The sequence below is a fragment of the Capricornis sumatraensis genome, chromosome 13 (assembly GCF_032405125.1).
Source record: "Capricornis sumatraensis isolate serow.1 chromosome 13, serow.2, whole genome shotgun sequence".
Taxonomy (NCBI): domain Eukaryota; kingdom Metazoa; phylum Chordata; class Mammalia; order Artiodactyla; family Bovidae; genus Capricornis; species Capricornis sumatraensis.
In genome coordinates this window covers 62049055-62069154 of record NC_091081.1, presented here as the reverse complement: position 1 = coordinate 62069154, position 20100 = coordinate 62049055, and the positions used below count along the sequence as shown (strand labels likewise).

The 20100-nt window shown below is 42.7% G+C and overlaps 1 protein-coding gene across 1 annotated transcript in view; it reads left to right on the top strand.

The window, feature by feature from the left end:
• The window catches only part of MAP3K5 (mitogen-activated protein kinase kinase kinase 5), a 228083-nt gene that overhangs the window by 190525 nt on the left and 17458 nt on the right, over window positions 1–20100 (top strand). The window contains exons 20-25 of the mRNA XM_068985123.1: window positions 124–301; window positions 1019–1039; window positions 6447–6624; window positions 6715–6883; window positions 13429–13614; window positions 17207–17312. Of these exons, the coding sequence (XP_068841224.1) occupies window positions 124–301; window positions 1019–1039; window positions 6447–6624; window positions 6715–6883; window positions 13429–13614; window positions 17207–17312 (838 nt within the window). The remainder of the gene's footprint in view (window positions 1–123; window positions 302–1018; window positions 1040–6446; window positions 6625–6714; window positions 6884–13428; window positions 13615–17206; window positions 17313–20100) is intronic.

The window sequence follows — 20100 nt, the reverse complement described above, 5'->3', positions numbered from 1 at the left end:
TGTCTCATTTTGAAAAAAGACACACATTTGTAGTATTTGATAAAGGAGCTTGTCTCATTAGGTAACTAAGTTATGGGATGGGATGAGATGGTTATTCAGAAGTCATGTTGTGCTGTGTCTTAGGTGGGGATGTTTAAAGTCCACCCAGAGATCCCAGAGTCCATGTCAGCAGAGGCCAAGGCGTTCATATTGAAGTGTTTCGAACCAGACCCTGACAAAAGAGACTGTGCTAACGACTTGCTTATGGATGAGTTCTTAAAAGTTTCAAGCAAAAAGAAAAAGACACAACCTAAGCTTTCAGGTATGTGGTTGCATCAAAGGGGGTATAGGTCAGAGTCTCTAAATACTAAAGTTTTCAAAATGGAAGATTTTTCCAGAGGTGAGCTAATTTGTTTAAAGGTATCACCGAAAACTGGCATCTAGAAGCTGTGTTAGCATCAATTTCACAAATACTAGGGCCTCACACATAATAATCTTCCATCACATGGATGTAGGGGATTAGTATATCAGCATCTATATATTAGCATTGCTGATACAATACAGAGGGGTAGAAGGTAGTTTCTTCAAACTGAAACTCCAAATTACCATTGATTGACTACAGGGCTATTAGAGAACTGTTAAACTTCCAAACCATCTGGATAATATGTTCTTTTAATTTTAGATTATCCAAAACACCAATTGCCTTTTAGAGACTACCATTCCAAATAATTAACCACCACCCCCCCAAAAAAAAGAAAAAAAAGAAAGAGAAGATTTTCAGTTACAATAAAATAGCACTGTAAAAATATAAAATGGCTTTTTGCAATAATTTCCATAACTCATTTCAGAAAGGAAAAAAGTAAGTGATTCACTTGTTGTTAGCATTTTTGGTGTCTATGTGGGATGAAATGGGCAGAATGAATGTTTGGAACGGACATCAATCCCATTTCCAGCATTCACTTCACTTTTTGTTGATTTCTCAGTTTAATAACAAACCACATGCATGCTTATTTTGCTGTGTTTACTTTTCTTTCCACAGCTCTTTCAGCTGGATCGAATGGTGAGTTTATTTTTATGTTGTTCTTTGGGCTGAAGCTTGGTACATCATGAAATAAGCTCTAGATTTCCTATCGAAGAGCTTCATCCTCTGCTCTTTGCTTACATGGGGTAAGGATAGGGGGCTCCTGGGTGCAAAGGATGTGTGCTTGCAAGTCTGACTGGGTTCATTCTTTCAGGAACCTCTCAACTTTCTCCCTCATAAGACAGGCTTCTTTTGTTCTTCCTAAATGCAGGATGGTGACTCTATTTTGAAATCTTCAATTTGAGAGGAGTCCATGCTTTCTTAGGGATTTCCCAGGTGGTGCCAGCAGTAAAGAACCCCCTGCCAATGCAAGAGACGAAAGAGACGTGGGTTCCATCCCTGGGTCGGGAAGATCCCCTGGAGGAGCGCATGGCAACCCACTCCAGTATTCTTGCCTGGAGAATCCCATAGACAGAGGAGCCTGGAGGGCTGTAGTCCATATACAAAGAGTTGGACACAACTTGAAGCGACTTAGCATGCACACATGGTTTCTTATCTGAGAGCTAGCTGGCCACCTAACTCTTTTCTTGTGGAAAATTTCAATGTCGGACACCTTTACCTGTCATCTTTGGTGTCCTGTTTTCTTCTGATTTTAGCTGGTCAGGACTAGATGTGTTTTTGATTTTCAGTATTAGGCTTTGCAGATCATAACTAGGAAGGTTTTCTGCTCTAGGAAGATCAAGTGATGCATTTCAAGGCATAGGAAAAAAATGACTATGATTTGGAATTTTCCTAAGTTGGATGAGTTGTTGATCAAATAGACATGGGGTTCAGTGTTCCTTGTGAGTGTCCTGTGCATTCTTCCACTGGCTGAGGGTAGAGTTTTGCAGGTTCCTTGGGTGCCTCAAAGCCAGTCAGCCCAGAGAAGAAGCCCGGTAATCGGGGTTCCTTGGCCACAGCCTCTCCAGTTTTTCCCCCTCAATTCTTAGAGTCAAGAAGAACTCTGTGAAGAGAAGCCCCTCTTTTCTTCCCTTCTCCACAGTTACTGCATTTCACAAGGAGGACCCCGGGGCACTCAGCAGCCTCCCCGCCAGCTGGTTTTTGATGTCATAAAATGGGCCCTGACTTTGGACTCCAGCAGACGTCGATTCACTTTGCACTTAAGCGGAAGCCAATTCTGATGCCAGCTGAGCCACTTTCTAAAAACATGCCAATGCAGCAATTTACTTGTTTCATCAGGCATTCTGTGCTGGGAACAATACCTACTGCCCAGATTTGCTTCTGAGAACAAAATAAAAAATATATACCAAAAGAAGCTGGAGCCATGCCCAGATGCTCAATCCATGATTGCTTCATCCCTTCCACATGGGTAGGTTTTTGTTGCAGGAAGCAGAGTCTCATCACACATACATTTAAATTATGTGAACTCAACTGTACACACTTGGCAAGAGACAACTAGTGAGAGGGAATTTAAGCTGACAGTTCTGCCCACAAGCCCTCTCGGTGAGCATGTGCCTTAGAGCGAGCCTGAGATGGAAGGTGTCCATCTGCTGACCGCTCTGTCACCTTTCCCACACACCCTCCCCACTCTGCACTCAGCGTGACTCAAGAGCATCTGGGACTCAGCTCTGGCTTTACAGTCTTTTGCTTAAGGTATTTTCGAATCTTAAGATTTTGTAGAGTCAGCAGAAAGAGAATGGGCATTGGAGTCAGAGCTGGGTTCATGCCTTAACTAGGTGACCCTGGAAATGACTTAACCTTAGTCACTTCATCTGTCCAGTGAGTTCAGTTAGACAAACTGCCCATGGGGCTTTGTGACAATTAAAATACAGTCACACATGTGAGATGCTTAGCAACTGCCTTAAGGTGGTTATTATGACTATTACTGCGGGGCTCTTCTTGCTCTGGCCTGCCCATGCCCAGTGGCTTGTTTAGTATTGTAGACCACAGTCCAGAAGTCCCCTATTCTTTCCCTAAAAACTCCCTATCTTCCTCCCTCAGAACATCTCCCAGGCCTCGACAGTTCTCTGGATTTTTTTTTTTTTTTTTTGCAGTGACTCATCCCTTTCTGTTCTGCCTCCTTGGCTTGAGACATTGATCTGCTTGATAGAGATGTTTCTGACAAAAATTACTTATTTTCAAACCAGTGTTTGATGAAAACTAGGTACCTCCTATTGTGTCAGTTCAGACTCCATCAAAATAAAATAAAAGCTTATGTTTGTTATAGAATTATAATATCTGAGAACTGGGAAAGACCTAAGAGGTCATCTGTTCTGTTGATTTCCAAAATATGTGTTTAGCAAAGAACTGCTTTTTAAAAAATTATGAATCCTTAAGCAGAGCTTAAAGTGACAAATAGATTCAAGGGATTAGATCTGATAAAGTGCCTGAAGAACTATGGATGGAGGTTCATGACATTGTACAGGAGACAGTGATCAAGACCATCCCCAAGAAAAAGAAATGCAAAAAGGCAGAATGGTTGTCTGAGGAGGCCTTACAAATAGCTGAGAAAAGAAGAGAAGCTAAAGGCAAAGGAGAAAAGGAAAAATATACCCATTTGAATGCAGAGTTCCAAAGAATAGCAAGGAGAGATAAGAAAGCCTTCCTCAGTGATTACTGCAAAGAAATAGAGGAAAACAATAGAATGGGAAAGACTAGAAATCTCTTCAAGAAAATTAGAGATACCAAGGGAACATTTCATGCAAAGATGGATACAATAAAGGACAGAAATGGTATGCACCTAACAGAAGCAGCAGATATTAAGAAGAGTTGGCAAGAATACACAGAAGAACTATATAAAAAAGATCTTCATGACCCAGATAACCATGATGGTGTGATCACTCACCTAGAGCCAGACATCCTGGAGTGTGAAGTCAAGTGGGCCTTAGGAAGTATCACTACAAACAAAGCTAGTGGAGGTGATGGAATTCCATTTGAGCTATTTCAAATCCTAAAAGATGATGCTGTGAAAGTGCTGCACTCAATATGCCAGCAAAGTTGGAAAACTCGTCAGGGGCCACAGGACTGGAAAAGGTCAGTTTTCATTCCAATCCCAAAAAAAGGCAATGCCAAAGAATGTTCAAACTACTGCACAATTGCACTCATCTCACATGCTAGCAAAGTAATGCTCAAAATTCTCCAAGCCAGGCTTCAACAGTACATGGACTGTGAACTTCCAGATGTTCAAGCTGGTTTTAGAAAAGGCAGAGGAATCAGAGATCAATTTCCCAACATCCACTGGATCATCAAAAAAGGAAGAGAGTTCCAGAAAAACATTTACTTCTGCTTTATTGACTACGCCAAAGGCTTTGACTGTGTGGATCACAACAAACTGTAGAAAATTCTGAAAGAGATGGGAATACCAGACCACCTGACCTGCCTCCTGAAAAACCTGTATGCAGGTCAAAAAACAACAGAACCAGACATGTAACAACAGACTGGTTCCAGACCAGGAAAGGAGTACGTCACGGCTGTATATTATCACCCTGATTATTTAACTTATATGCAGAGTACATCATGCGAAATGCCAGGCTGGATGAAGCCCAAGCTGGAATCAAGATTGCCGGGAGAAATATCAATAACCTCAGATATGCAGATGATACCACCCTTATGGCAGAAAGCGAAGAACTAAAGAGCCTCTTGATGAAAATGAAAGAGGAGAGTGAAAAAGTTGGCATAAAACTCATCATTCCGAAAACTTGGATCATGGCATCCAGTCCCATCACTTCATGGCAAATAGATGAGGAAGCAATGGAAACAGTGAATGACTTTATTTTAGGGGGCTCCAAAATCACTTCAGATGGTAACTGCAGCCATGAAATTAAAAGATGCTTGCTCCTTGGAAGAAAAACTATGACCAACCTAGACAGCTTATAAAAAGCAGAGACATTACTTTCCCAACAAAGGTCTATCTAGTCAAAGCTATGGTTTTTCCAGTAGTCATGTATGGATATGAGAATTGGACTATAAAGAAAGCTGAGTGCTGAAGAATTGATGCTTTTGAACAGTGGTGTTGAAGAAGACTCTTCAGAGTCCCTTGAACTTCAAGGAGATCCAACCAATCAACCCTTAAGGAAATCATTCCTGAATATTCATTGGAAGGACTAATACTGAAGCTGAAACTCCAATACTTTGGCCACCTGACTCGAAGAACTAACTCACTGGAAAAGACCTGATGCTGGGAAAGATTGAAGATGGGAGAAGAAGGGGAAACAGAGGATGAGATGATTGGATGCCATCACCAACTCGATGGACTTGAGTCTGAGTAAGCTCCGGGAGTTGGTGATGGACAGGGACGCCTGCTGTGCTGCAGTCCATGGGGTCGCAAGGAGTCAGACACAACTGAGCAACTGAACTGAACTGAATTCCTAATGTTAACAAATTGGACTGCAAGGAGATGAATCCAGTCAATCCTAAAAGAAATCAGTCCTGAATATTCATTGGAAGCACTGACGCTGAAGCTGAAGCTCCAATACTTTGGCCACCTGATGTGAAGAACTGATCATTGGAAAAGACCATAATGGAAAGACTGAAGGCAGGGGGAGAAGGGGACAACAGAGGGTAAGATGGTTGGATGACATCACTGAGTTGCTGGACATGAGTTTGAGCAAGCTCCGGGAGTTGGTGATGGACAGGGAGGCCTGGTGTGCTATAGTCCTGAATGTGCTGAAGTGCTGTGCTATAGTGCTGAATGACTGAACTGAACTGAAGCAGAGCTCTGATATATGACTGAAGGAGCATATTTGTGTTAGGTAAAACAGGGTTAGAACCTATGTTCTAGGATCACAGAAATCTACCCACTCACCCCACCAAGGCAGTCCCGAGAACTAAGTGGATCTTAAACTTCTAAGGAGCACAGTTTATCAGTTATGAATCTGGTCCTTTATTTTATACATGTGAAAAACTAAGCCTCACAAATGACCTTCGTAAATTCTAGTGGGTGTGTGTGTGCTCAGTCGTGTCTGACTCTTTGGACTGTAGCCTGCCAGGCTCCTCTGTCCATGGGATTCTCCAGGAAAGAATACTGGGGTGGCTTGCCATGCCCTTCTCCAGGGGATCTTCCCCACCCAGGGATCGAACCCGCATCACTTGCATCTCCCGCACTGGCAAGCAGATCGTTTACCACTGAACCACCTGGGAAGCTCCTAAACTCTTAATAGGTGGCCAATAAAAACAAAGGGCTGAGAACCCAGAACTGCTGGGCCTGGTGCTTCCTCCAGTTTCACGCCCCTGAGATAGTTCTTTCAGGGCCTAGGAGGCCTTTTCTTCGCCAACTCCCTGCATGGATTACTCTGAGGAACCATGGTCCCAAGACCAGCCCCTTATGTTGCATAGTTTGGCTGCTCACTGGAACGAGACACTTGACAAGTAGCCTTGCTGTCTCATGTTGGTGTGTGCATGTTTCTAGAAGCCTTACTCATCTCATTCCCCCTCTTGTGACACTCAGAGTACCTCAGGAGTATCTCCTTGCCAGTGCCAGTCCTGGTGGAGGACACGAGCAGCAGCAGCGAGTACGGCTCAGTTTCCCCCGACACAGAGTTAAAGGTGGACCCCTTCTCTTTCAAAACAAGAGCCAAGTCCTGTGGAGAAAAGGATGTCAAAGGCATACGGACGCTGTTTCTGGGGTAAAGACCTGACTTAGTTTGGGTGAGGGACATATGTTGGGTGTCATTTGATCATGGAGATGGTAATATGTGCTGCCTAAATTATTGCAGCATCCCTGATGAAAATTTTGAAGACCACAGTGCTCCACCTTCTCCAGAAGAAAAAGATTCTGGATTCTTTATGCTGAGAAAGGACAGTGAGAGACGGGCCACGCTTCACAGGATTCTGACGGAAGACCAGGACAAAGTTGTGAGAAACTTAATGGAATCCTTGGCTCAGGTAAAAGTGCTTAAGAGACTTCATTTCCCCAGAGTTGACTTTTTTTTTTTTTTTGGACTGTGCTAAGTCTTTGTTGTGGCGCTGGGGCCTTTTTCTCTAGTTGTGGCACATGGGTTTAGTTGCCCCTCAGCATGTGGAATTTTAGTTACCCAACCAGGGATTGAACCCACGTCCCGTGCACTGGAAGGTGGAGTCCTAGCCACTGGACCACCAGAGAAATCCACCTGGAGCTGTCTCAGATGATGTGAAGACATGAAGAAGTTTCCACCTCCTGATGATAAAACAAACCTACCATGGTGGGCAGGCAGAATCCCTAACACAGAAACTGTGTTTTAGAACATAAGCTGTTTTTACGTCAGGCTTCCCTGGTGGCTCAGATGGTAAAGAATCCACCTGCAATGTTGGAGACCTGGTTCAGTCCCTTGGTTGGGACATCTCCGGGAGAGGGGAATGGGAACCCACTCCAGTATTCTTGCCTGGAGAATTACTTGGACAGAGGAGCCTGGCGGGCTCCAGTCCGTGGAACTGCAAGGAGTCAGACACAACTGAGTGATTGACACTTTCACTTTTCACTTATTTTTAAGTCAGAAGCAAAATGCTGGTGAAGTTCTGGTGGGTCCCTGCAAATCTCTTCACCGTTCTTTCATTTATTCATTTAGACAGTAAACATCCACTGAGACATGTGAATTGCTACCCGCCATTAGCATGAGGCCACCTGCCATTGGCTCCTCTGAGCATTTGGGAAACCTCGCTTACTCAACAGAGACCCCTGTGCTTGGAGGGCTCCAGTCAAGTATAGGGAGATAGGCAATAGTAAGTAAATTATCTGTGGTGGTAAGAGGCCATACATGCTACCAAAAAAAAAAAAGTTGGGCAAACTCTGTTCCCTGGTGTATTTGTTTGCTGAGCTGCTGTAACAAAATACCTTAGACTCAGTAGCTTGAACAACAGGAAATTTTTCTCTCTCATGGTTCTGGAAGCTGAAAGTCTAAAACTGAGGTGTTGGCAGCTTTGGTTTCTCCTGAGGCCTCTCTTCTAGGCTTTCAGGTGGCCACTTTGTTTCTGGGTCCTCACCTGCCCTTTTTCCTCTGTGTGCCTCTCGTGTCTCTTCTTTGTCTTACAAGAGCACTAATCCTGTTGGATTAGGGCCCCACCCTTATGATCTCAACCTTAGTTATCTCCTAAATACCCTGTCTCCAAATACAGTCACCTTGAGGGGTTAGGACACATGAATTGGGGGATGGGAGAAATGACACAGTTTTATCCCTAATACCTGGAAAAATGTATTCCCTGGGATTCTGCTTATAGAAATGAGGACGAATGCCCTCCCAACTCTGTCCTAGTAGAAACAGGGTTTCCACCACCTCTACACTGCAAGTGATGCCTGCTTGCCTGGAGCAGAGGCTCAGGCCTCCTCTTGAGGATAAAACTCCCCAGATATACTTGGCCCAGACATGACACTTGCATCCTCTTTTAGTTCTGTGGGTGTCAGGGACTTGTGAACCTACTTCAGCACCTGTGGCAACCACCTGTCTTCCATGATCACCATGATGACATGTAATTTCTCTCCTCCCTTCTGTCCTAGAATAGCTACAAAAAGGGTGAAGCTGGAAGGATTGGATCAAGTTTCCATCTCAGTCCAGTACTTTACCTGGTCTCAGCTTTTATTGGAATGTAAATGAAGCCAGGCTGTCTCTTTCTTGGCTCGTGCCATATAGTCCCTGCTTGTCTTTATCTTGAGAAGCCCTCAAAGTTTCTCTGCTGGTTCCATCACCTTAGGAATTCTCTAATATTCATGTCTTTAGATTCCATAGGAGGAGCTGAAACACCATGTGTGTGTCATCAGGGTCTCTGGGTACAGGGAGAACTGACATCTATGTGTTCTAGGAAAACTTCTGACTTGAGTCCTAAAGGGAAGCTGCATGGAGTAAGCAGGGACTCTGAGGCCCTGAAAGGAGGTGCCCTGGATGAGCGACAGCCAAGTTCTGAATTGGAAGTGGAATAAGTGCTGAGAATACCACAAAGGAATCTGGAGATGTGGCTGAGATGGGAGTAGTTTGGAACCCATAGCTGTCACTTGTGCCTTTCCATCTGCTCACCTGTGGTCATTCAAGGACTGAGAATCAGATGGTGTAAGATAAAGAAGCAGACCCAAGTTTAGATAGAAGGAGCAACTGTGCAGTAATTGGAGGCCATTCATTCAACAAATATTTACTGAGCATCTTCTAGATGCCAGGCATCCCCCCATCTATGTGCTAGGTATGCTAGGACACTAGAATGAACAAAATGGGGAAAAACAGATGCATCCCGTTGAAGCTGACATTCTTGTGGAGCAAGAAAAGCAATAAAAATATAGTAAGCACATAGTTGAATATATAGTAGTTAAATATATAGTTAAATGTTATTATATACTATGTATGTTACATATATGTTACTATCTATGTTAAATATGTGTGTGTGTGTGTGTGTGTGTATGCTTAGTCGCTCAGTCATGTCCAACTCTTTGCAACCCCTTGGACTGTAGCCTGCCAGGCTCCTCTGTCCATGGGGATTCTCCAGGCAAGAATACTGGAGTGGGTTGCCATGCTCTCCTCTAGGGGAACTTCCCAGCCCAGGGATTGAACCCAGGTCTCCCACGTTGCAGGTGGATTCTTTACCATCTGAGACACCAGGGAAACACAAATATATAGTAATAATAGCAAATACTTTCTATGGGGCAGATACTGTTCTTAGTAGTTCCTGTGTCTCTACTCACTCAATTCCTGTGACCACAGTCCTGCAGCAGTAGTTCTGCGAGTCTGCTCATTTTGCACAGAGGAGGCACAGAGGCGCTGAGTAATTCACAGAAGCCACACAACGCTAAGCGATGGAGTAGGGATTTGGACCCAGGCAGTCTGGCTCTAAGGAACACAGACCCTGCTCTCCCTCCTGCTACGCCAGAGGGTGACAAGTCATGGGAGAAACAGGCAGCAGGGGAGGGGACGGGGTTTGGGTTTGGGAGAAGGAATCACCAGTAGCCGCTGTGGCGTGTAGGCTTCTGATTTAGGTCAGGACACAGAACCCAGTGATTGCTTAGATCTCATAATCATCCCCTGTGGTTGTGCTTTCCTAATACAGAAAAGTGTCTGCTTGTTTGGGGGTTTTCTTTGTCTGCCTGATTCATGTCATGGCCTCAGCCCTCAGCAGAGAGCCTAGCAGGAGACTGCTTCCATAACTGTGCTGAAATTCCTAAGTTTTGGAGTTGGTTAATCCTATTCAAGGCTTCCCTGGTGGCTCAGACAGTAAAGTGTCTGCCTACAATGCAGGAGACCTGGGTTCGATCCCTGGGTGGGGAAAATCCTCTGGAGAAGGAAATGGCAAACCACTCCAGTACTCTTGCCTGGAAAATCCCATGGGAGGAGCCTGGTAGGCTACAGTCCATGGAATCGCAAAGAGTCGGACATGACTGAGCAACTTCACTTCACTTCATTTCAATCCTGTTCAAGTGTTTGTGACTTCCTAGTGATTTAAGAATGCTTGAATGTTCTCTAGAAAAGGAAAGAAAAGCTTAAAAGTGACTGTCAGAGGGCTTGCCTCAGTGCACCAGTATGAAGTGACCAGTATGATTCTGACCAGAAACTGCTGGTCACAGTCGCTTAGTAAATCCAGAGTTGTTAAGTGAGAGAGAGGGTCCTGCTGATGGTGACTGCTGTAGGCTCTGTGAATCCTTTCCTGGGGCATCCCGTGGTGATCTTGCAATAGAGCAGGTCCCCACCCAGGTTTACTGCTGGTTCAGACAGCTAATTGAGGCAGTAGAAGGTAATGATTAGGAGCTTGGGTTCAGCCTCAACTTGACTCTGAGGCCTGATCCTACCACTTAAAGGCTATGTGATTTGAGCAAGTGAGTTAACCTCTCTGAGGCTGAATTTCCTAATCCATAAAATTGAGGAAACAATGGGGTTAGTCACCGTAGCAAAGGGTTGCTACGGGGAGTAACTAAGATCATGAATCATTGAGACAATAATAGGGAGTATTCCATAAATGTTAACTATTATTGTTGATATCATCATTATCAAGCAGTTATCTAGTATCTGATTTTTTTCTATGACCAGATGGAAATGTATTTTCATTGTTTTAAATATTTCTAGATACATCTTCACATTTAAGCTTGCCCCTTTATGACAAGACTGAAGTGTGGATCCTCAAAGTGGCCCATGAAAGCACTTTCAATCTGTAACATCCTTCTGAAATCCACTCATCACTTTGAAGGAGTTTAAGGACAAAGAAGGCAGAGCCCCGTTGCAAGAGAATCTAGGGTGGTCCTCTTGAGTGTTCAGGAAAGGCACACTGTCAGATGCTACCTTCTGATACTGAATCAGTCTCACCTGATAACCTAAGATGCTTGTTCATAAAGGCATGTTAATGAGTACACGTAGGGAGGCAGGCTTGAGAACAGAAACAACCATTATTATGACCATTATGTAGGTGATGAAATTCCCCAGATGAAAAACATTTCCCAGGGTAGATAGTGTTCCTTTGTAGGACAGGGACAGTGACATCAAAAAACCAGCAGAAGCATATTTTTCTGTTGTGGAAACAAAGCAAATGTCCAAAAAATGTTTGCTGTTTAAACTGCTGGCAAACATGTAACTGATTTTTCACTAAGATAAGCTTCCAATTTCTAAATAGCACACATTTTTCTTCTTGAACATATTTTCATGTTTTTATGATATTGCCTGTGAATCTTTACTTTGAGTGTAATTTAGTTTGTGGCAAGAAAAGAAACAAAGTTTATAATTGTTCCCTGTCTGATTTTCAAATATTCCCTTAATGATAGCTTTCAAGCTGTTCAATATAATCTTTTCTCATCAAAGCATAAACATGAGAGGGAGCTCCCAAATGAAAATAGATTGAGAGAACAAACTTGATGGGGCATTTCTCTTTTATTTTAACAGACTCCTAGAAATTGTCATTTTCAAAGCCCAGTTGAGGAATTTAATTTTAATGATGTAGTAACAAAATACACAATACGAGACAGAAATGAGGATAATAAAAATCCCTTTCTTTCTTAAATGAGGATCAATAGCATTCTACTGTGTTTCCTTTAAGTAATAACGTTTCTTGCTCAAAGTAGAAGTTCAACTTGAGGAAGGGAATTTGTTTAAATATTTAATTTTTAATATGTGAAGTCATCCATTTGATCCATTCTTATTACTGATTGCCTTATTGGTGTGTAAAGAATGGTTTCCAGGATAAAGTTTGAAGCAAGCTCTTTTTAATAGCAAAGTGTTTTATATGTTTTTATTGTTAATTAATTTTTATTGGAATATAGTTGCTTTGCAAAATTATGTTAGCTTCTACTGCACAGCAGAATTAATCAGCTGTACATATACATACATGTGCATGCTCAGTCGTGTCTGATTCTTTGTGACCCCATGGACTGTAGCCCACCAGGCTCTTCTGTCTATGGGATTCTCCAGGCAAGAATACTGGGTGGGTTGTCATTTCCTACTCAAGGGGATCTTCCCAACCCAGGGATCAAACCCAAGTCTCTTGCATCTCCTGCATAGGCAGGTGGACTCTTTACTACTATGCCACCTGGGAAGCCCACATGTACATATATCCCCTTCGTTTTGAGTTTCCCTCCCATTTAGGATTCCATGAGTGAAGTAGGTCAGAAAAAGAAAAACTAATATCATATATTAATGAATATATCTAGAAAAATGATATAGACGACCTTATTTGCAAAGCAGAAATAGAGACAGAGCTAGAGAACAAATGTATGGATACTGAGGGGGTAGGCAGGGTGGTATGAATTGGGAGATTGGGATTGAAACATATACAGTATTGATATTATGTGTAAAATAGACAACTTATGCTAGCTGCTTTTGATTACAAAGAATTGATGTGTTTTCAAGGGCACTTGAAGGACTAGGAACATGTAGGCAGACACATGGATTCTCAGGTTGAGTTCAACCACAGCGTCTCTCGGAGCCTCACAGAGACAGAAACTGGAGTGTAATTCCAAGGCCTTCAAGTCCCGCAGTCTGTGCTTCTCTGGCTTGGTTGCTGTGGGCACCCATTTCCATCTACTTCTCTCTCTCCCAATCGTCATTCTCAACCCTATTCCTTGTGCTTCCTTATAACTCAATGTACTCTCACCCTGTTTTGTGACTTCTCTCTCTGGGCAGACTTTGAGCCTGAAATCCTATGGCTCTTTGCCTGAATCGCTCCTTAGCTCCCAATTATAATTTCTGAAAGTGGAATCTCCCAGCCTCTGCCTGTCCCTGTTTGTCCATCTGACTACATCACGGCTGTCGGACAGTATATGTGGTGGGTTTCTTTCCTTCCCAAGGTCTTCCCTTTATTTCTTTTTTTTTTTTTTTTTTGCAGGGGGAGAAGCCATAGTTCAAATATGGCTGTTCCCCCTTAGCAGGGAGCTATTGATACTATGTATAAAAAAGTTCAGTTCTCAACAGGGGCTTGTGAGGGCGACAGGCCCAGGGCTGACACATCCAGTGCAGAAAAGTCTGACCGGCTGACAGACGGTTGGTTACTATTCACAGGGGGCCGAAGAACCTAAACTAAAATGGGAACACATCACAACTCTCGTCACGAGCCTCAGAGAATTTGTGAGGTCCACGGACCGGAAGATCATAGCCACCACCCTGTCTAAGCTGAAGCTGGAGCTGGACTTCGACAGCCACGGGATCAGTCAGGTCCAGGTGGTGCTCTTTGGTTTTCAAGATGCTGTAAGTATGATGTTTCGCCCATGTTTTCCCAGCTAAAATTCGTCAGAAAAATAGGATAAAAACATAAGCTCTGTTGCTTTTTCTTTATTTAATCATTGTAATGAATTCTTTTCTCTTTAGAACATGAGTAAGTATGAGATGGTTGTCTGTCTGTGTGCCTCGAAGCACTAGCTTTGTTATATAATCTGGTGTCTCCCCCAGGTTAGAGACACATCAAATGCAACACCGTGGAAAATAACAACACTCACAGACATCTCCCATGGCTGCACTTTGTTCTTATGAAATCATGTAGTTGGTCACTATTTATTTTGATGATTTTAGCAACAGAGCACTATTTAGTCCTGCGCTTTCTATGATATATGAAAAGTGCCATCTAGTGGTCACTTGGAAAAATGTAACCGTACAGATCAGAATGATCAGAATGATCAATTTTTTCCCCCCTTACTCTGTTTTCCAAACAGAACATTTTAAACATACTTGTTTAGTAAATATTCACTACTCCCTAGCCAAAAATATACTTTAGAGCACAGGGCATCATTGGATAAAAATTAATTCACAGGCTCTGGTGAGAGATCACTGACAGCTCCTCGCTCTCATAGCGAGTTGCTATGCAACACAAACTTGAAGCCAGTTTTCCAGAAGCCTGATTCAAACCATATGTGATATCCTTGAATGAGCCTTGCTTGTGGAACTTGTACCAAAAAAAGCCTGAAGTCCCTCCCAGAAGCCCTTACAACTGACTGCGGGAGACAGAAATAAGAGAGTTCCCAAGGTGCCGGCCATGTGAATAGGGAAGCACTTTGCATCATTTTAGGTAAATTCTCCAAATTGACTCAGTCCTAATGAGTTTATTGCTCCTACCTAGAAGATGTCTTGACAGTTGCCTTTGGTGCATCAAAAGATCCCTGATTTAAAACTAAATTGTAATCCTTCAGTGACCTTGTTTTCCCTGGAACTCTGTGCAAGCTGCTCAGTCTTATGCTGTATCGTAGGCAGGGCAACACTCCTGACTCAATTGACGTCATGGCAAATGAGAGCAACTGGCCAGGCCTGTCACTAATATAATGCTAAAGGCACACTTTCGCTGTAACTAGGGAACCCCAGCCAGCTGCAAATAGAATCAAATAACTTAGTGAGTTTGCAACTTGCTCACACATTTGGCTTCCAGTCTAGAGGCTGGAAAGCAAATAGGCAAGTAGAGTTCAGATTGAGAGTGGGTTAGTTGTCACCAAGTCACACACACACACACACACACACCTGCTCTTGCTCTGACTAGAGGTGTCCCGGATGGACTTGCACTGTCCAGGATGGGAATGAACCCAAAGAATGGCCTGGATGTAATATACTGTTTAATGAGGGGCTGCGAGGAGCTGGTCATGGTGATAGAGGACCCCTCCTCCATTTTCTCTTTGGGACCCTTGAGAGAAAGAGTATTAGTTACTAAATGTTGTACCCATATTAGTCAAATAATCAGGCGAGTCCTTTAAGAAAGTGCCAGGACAAAATCATTCTGAAGGGATTTCCTAGAACAAGTGGGAACCTAGCAATGGTCTACTTCCTTGGGAACAACCACTCTGAGGAATTCCTCAGACAGACAGCCATCTACACTGGGGGATTTTGATGAAGATGATCAGGGCAGGAATGAGCCACTGGAACTCTAGCTTCTGGTGTGAGAAGACAGCTAGGTCACCTTCTCCCCAGCTTCCTCTAAGATCTCTAGTCAGACTCCTGTTGGGAAAAATAGCGTCTTTTCTTAAAGACCCAGGTCAACCAGAAATTAGTGGAGTTAAACCAAATTTTGAATAAACCTCTCTTAGCCTTATGATAAAAGTCATTTATAGAAAGGTAATGGCTTACCCATACAATGGAATATTATCAACCTGAAAAAGGAACAAAGTTCTGATACATTACACCAAGTGAAATGAGCCAGACACTAAAACACTGCACGATTTTCATTGTGTAAGACACTTAGAGTAGTCATATTCATAAGTGGGAGGTAGAATGGTGGTTGTCAGGGACTGGGAGGAGAGGGCAGAGGGGAATCATTGTTTAATGGGTGTAGCGTTTCAGTTTTGCAGGATGAAAAGAGTTCTGGAGATGAGTGATGGTGATGATAGTGTTAACTAATAAATGAGCCACAACCTGAAAGTAGAGAGTTACTTTATTTGGTGGGAATGTTAAGGACCCCGAGCCCAGGAGACAGCCTCTCAGTAGCTCTGTGAAATCTGCTCAGAGGAGGCAGGAGAGGGAGTCAGGCTATATACAAGTTTGCAGCAAAGGGGGCAAGCAACCTGAACATCAAAGATTATTGTTAAATAGTAAGGAAAACCAGATACCAAGCTAAGGAATTTAGTGTTTTCTATATAGCGAAAGAGGCAAGCCTCTGGGCTCTCTGAATTCATTCCTTTCACAGGCACCTCAGCTATCAGAGGCCAAATCTGTTTTCTAGATGCTTTACATCCTTAATTCCTTTTTTACCATAAGGGGTGGCAGGTGTGGTGGATGGCTGCTTCTGGCATCCCATCTCTTCACTCCACCAGCAATTGCCGTGGTTGGGGATGGTGGCATCTGCTGGATCACAGTTTTGGGAGCCCTCAGTCACATTAGGAGGCCTGAAATCACTGATGGCTGTGACATTTCTTGCCCACTGATACAGCAGGAAATGTTTCATTTCACACTAGCGCAACAGTGTCAATGTACTTGATGCCACTTAAAAATGCCACTTTAGCTGTACACTTAAAAATAGTTAAGATGGTAAATTTGATGGAATGCATGTTTACCATAATTTTTAAAAAGAAAGGTAATGCATATATCTGTGTCAGTGTCTGTGTAAATAAGTGAAACATTACGAGTCACTTTAAAAAGATAGTCTTACAACAAAGATTTTTAATGTAAACAGATTGTCTGGAATAGTTCGGCAGTTTATTTCCCTTTAAAAAAAATATAAGCCATCGTGGGGTGGAAAACAAGGCGCGCACCATGGCAGGTCTGTAGGCAGCGCGTGTGTTCTCATATTCCCCCTTTAAGCGGTGACTGGCACTTTCAAGTCATCACATTATGCTGAAGTGCTTGGTTGTGTTGAACAGCAGCCATAACATTTAAGCATAAAAAGGAAATACATAGTCTCGATGCATGTGTGTGTGCTGAGTCACTTAATTCATGTCCAACCCTTTGCGACCTCATGGACTGTAGCCTGTCAGGCTCCTCTGTCCATGGGATTCTCCAGGCAAGAATACTGGAGTGGGACTCTCTTTTTTTTCCCTTCCTTTATCACTTCCACCATCCAATCTGCTGACATCATAAAAGGTAGAGGCTGCAGATACTGAGTCCCAAAGAGGCAACATTCCCATTTAACTAGATTGCCTTTCATTGAGGTGGTATATCTCACTTGCTTACATGGGAATCACCAAACTTCATTTTGAAGTGGCAATTTTTCGTTTGTTTTCTGGTGACATAAATAAATTATTCACAATTCAGAGTGAAGAAACCTTTTAGTTATTATTGTTGGTAGAATATCATCCGAATACATGCATCAGCTAGGTTATTTGCAATTAAATATTAAAGTAAACCATATATCACTCTTTTTCTCCAGGTCAATAAAGTTCTTCGGAATCATAACATCAAGCCACACTGGATGTTTGCTTTAGACAGTATCATCCGAAAGGCGGTACAGACAGCTATTACCATTCTGGTTCCAGGTCAGAAATGCTTAACTACTTTGCAAATATTTAGTGTTTGGTATTTTCAGTTACTATTCATCTATCATTTATGATGTCTCCTCACTGCTTTTAAGACGACTTAGGCTTTTTTTTTTCATCGTTCAAAGCCACCAAATAATATTTATCTAGTGCATGTACTCTGAGCAAAATATTTACTAAGGAAGACTTGTTTCCTTTTCTTTAAAGATCATCATTGGATATAAAGACAAAGAGAAAATGATACAGGAGATCCAAATACATATGCATTTCAATATTTAGATATCTGTACCTACAAAACACACTCCCATGTCATCCTTTACCAGTGGTTCCCATTGATTGATGTAAGGAGCTCTTTAAAATTACAGTTTTGAGAGATCCATCCCAGACTGAGGGAGAATCTGCTGAGGATAAGCTCAGGAATCTGATTTTCCAGGTCATTTTTATACACAGCCAGGTTTGGAAATCACGGGTCTAAATAGATGCCAGCTATGTTTGCATTGAGATATTATACCAAAGGGTATCTCAATGAATGCAACCAGGTTATGGGAGTAAATGTGCGTACTAAGTTGCTTCAGTCATGTCTGACTCTGTAACCCCACGGACTATAGCCTGCCAGGGTCCTCTGTCCATGGGATTCTCCAGGCAACAATACTGGAGTGCCTTCCTCCAGGGGATCTTCTCCACTCAGGGATTGAACCCATGTCTCTTACCTCTCCTGCATTGGCAGGCGAGTTCTTTACCACTAGCACCACCTGGGAAGCCTGTTATGGAGAAAGGGAGAGATGCACTCATGTTCTAAGACAAGCTTCCAAAGTGTTCTGATAGTGTACCCATAATAGAAATTTTAAGCAGAGCTATTCCACCTTGCATGTGTGTGTGTGTGTGTGTGTATAGATAGAGAAATAGATTGATTTAGGTATATGAATTGGGAGAAGGCAATGGCACCCCACTCCAGTACTCTTGCCTGGAAAATCCCAGAGATGGAGGAGACTGGTAGGCTGCAGTCCATGATGTCGCGAAGAGTCGAACACGACTGAGTGACTTCGCTTTCACTTTTCACTTTCATGCATTGGAGAAGGAAATGGCAACCCACTCCAGTGTTCTTGCCTGGAGAATCCCAGGGACGGGGAAGCCTGATGGGCTGCCGTCTATGGGGTCGCGTAGATTCGGACACGACTGAAGCGCCTTAGCAGCAGCAGTTATATGAATTAGAAACGTGTTCTAAAATAAAAGAAACATGTTCTGTTGTACTAATTTGTACATGTATTATAAAGTATTCTAAAACAAATCTAAAAAGATAAGGTAAATATAAATATGAAACCTTTCAAATTTTATGTTATTTATAAACAGAACCACAGACTTGGAAGTTATCATAAACCCTTCTGAGTTGTGGAGTTTCTTCTCTTCTTTCAGAATGCCTTTTCTGGTTTCAGGGTGAGGGATGAACATTTCTTTCTTATGAAAGGAGGAACTAGAAGTTCTAACATCCCTGAATAGGTTGTTCCCCCACGTGGTGCATACCTCACCCCTACCCCCCACCCCATCCCACCTGCCGCCTCCATCCCCCCTGCCCCCTCCTTCCCTCCTGCCGCCTCCCCTTGTGTTCTTGTAAGTTTGTCTTCAGGTCTCATTTTACGAGATGCCCCCTCAGAGAGTCCTGACTGACTCCAAAGTCTACAGTAGACCCCCTGTCTCTCTCTCTCCTTGGAAATGGTTTTCCCATTGGTGACATTTGCCCAATCAGAAACTACTTTTATTTTCTTATCTAACGGCTGTTTCCCTTACCAGAGGGTAGCTTGTATTCTGTGTCAAACACATTGTCCAGCATGTTGCCTGGAAATGAACAGACTTCCAATAAATATTGGTTGAAGCAATCAGTAGATGAGTTTTACCTGGTTATAACAAATTAGGGTGGAAACTTTTGCATGACTTAGAAAAAACCTTAGCAAGGCTTTGAAATAAACGGCTGGCAGTTGGATGTGAACCTGAAGAATGTAAAGCTGTTAGGAACCTAGTATGATGCTCTAAGGAAGTCAGCACATACTTATATCTGGATGGTTAATCACTCAGATGAGCTTGGGTGTGGGAAGTATACCAAAGAGGGGTTATAAACCCAAAAGATGTAAGGGGTAGGTATAGGCCATGAGTTACACTGTGTGCTGTGCATGCAAAGTCACTTCAGTTTTGTCTAACTCTTTGTGACTGTATGGACTAATCTGTCAGGCTCCTCTGTCCCTGGGATTCTCCAGTCAAGAATACTGGAGTGGATTACCATGCTCTTCTCCAGGGGATCTTCCTGACTCAGAGATCGAACCTGCATCTTCTGCCACTCCTGCATCACAGGCAGATTCCTTTCTGCTAAGCCACTGGGGAAGCCCCAAGTTACACCCAGTAGTAACCCAAATTGAGAATGGCTAAATGAGGAGAAGAGAAAGGGATTATACTTTGAAATAATTTAAATAGCATATAAATAATCTGGTAATCTAATTTGTAGTAACTTCTTTTAAAATGGATTACCTAAATGCAATGGATTGTATCCTGGAATAGAAAAAAGAACATCAGGAGAATTAGCATAATCTAAAAATACTCCAGTTTCCTTGATACAGCTGATACTGTACCAATGTTAATTTCTTAGTTTTAACAGAGGTACCATGGTTACATAAGATATACTAGGTGAACTGGGTGGAAGGTATGTGGAGTTCTCTATATTATCTTTATAGTATTTCTGTAAATCTAAAATTCTTCCAAAATATAAAGTTGATAAAGCACACTGATTATCATGCTGTAG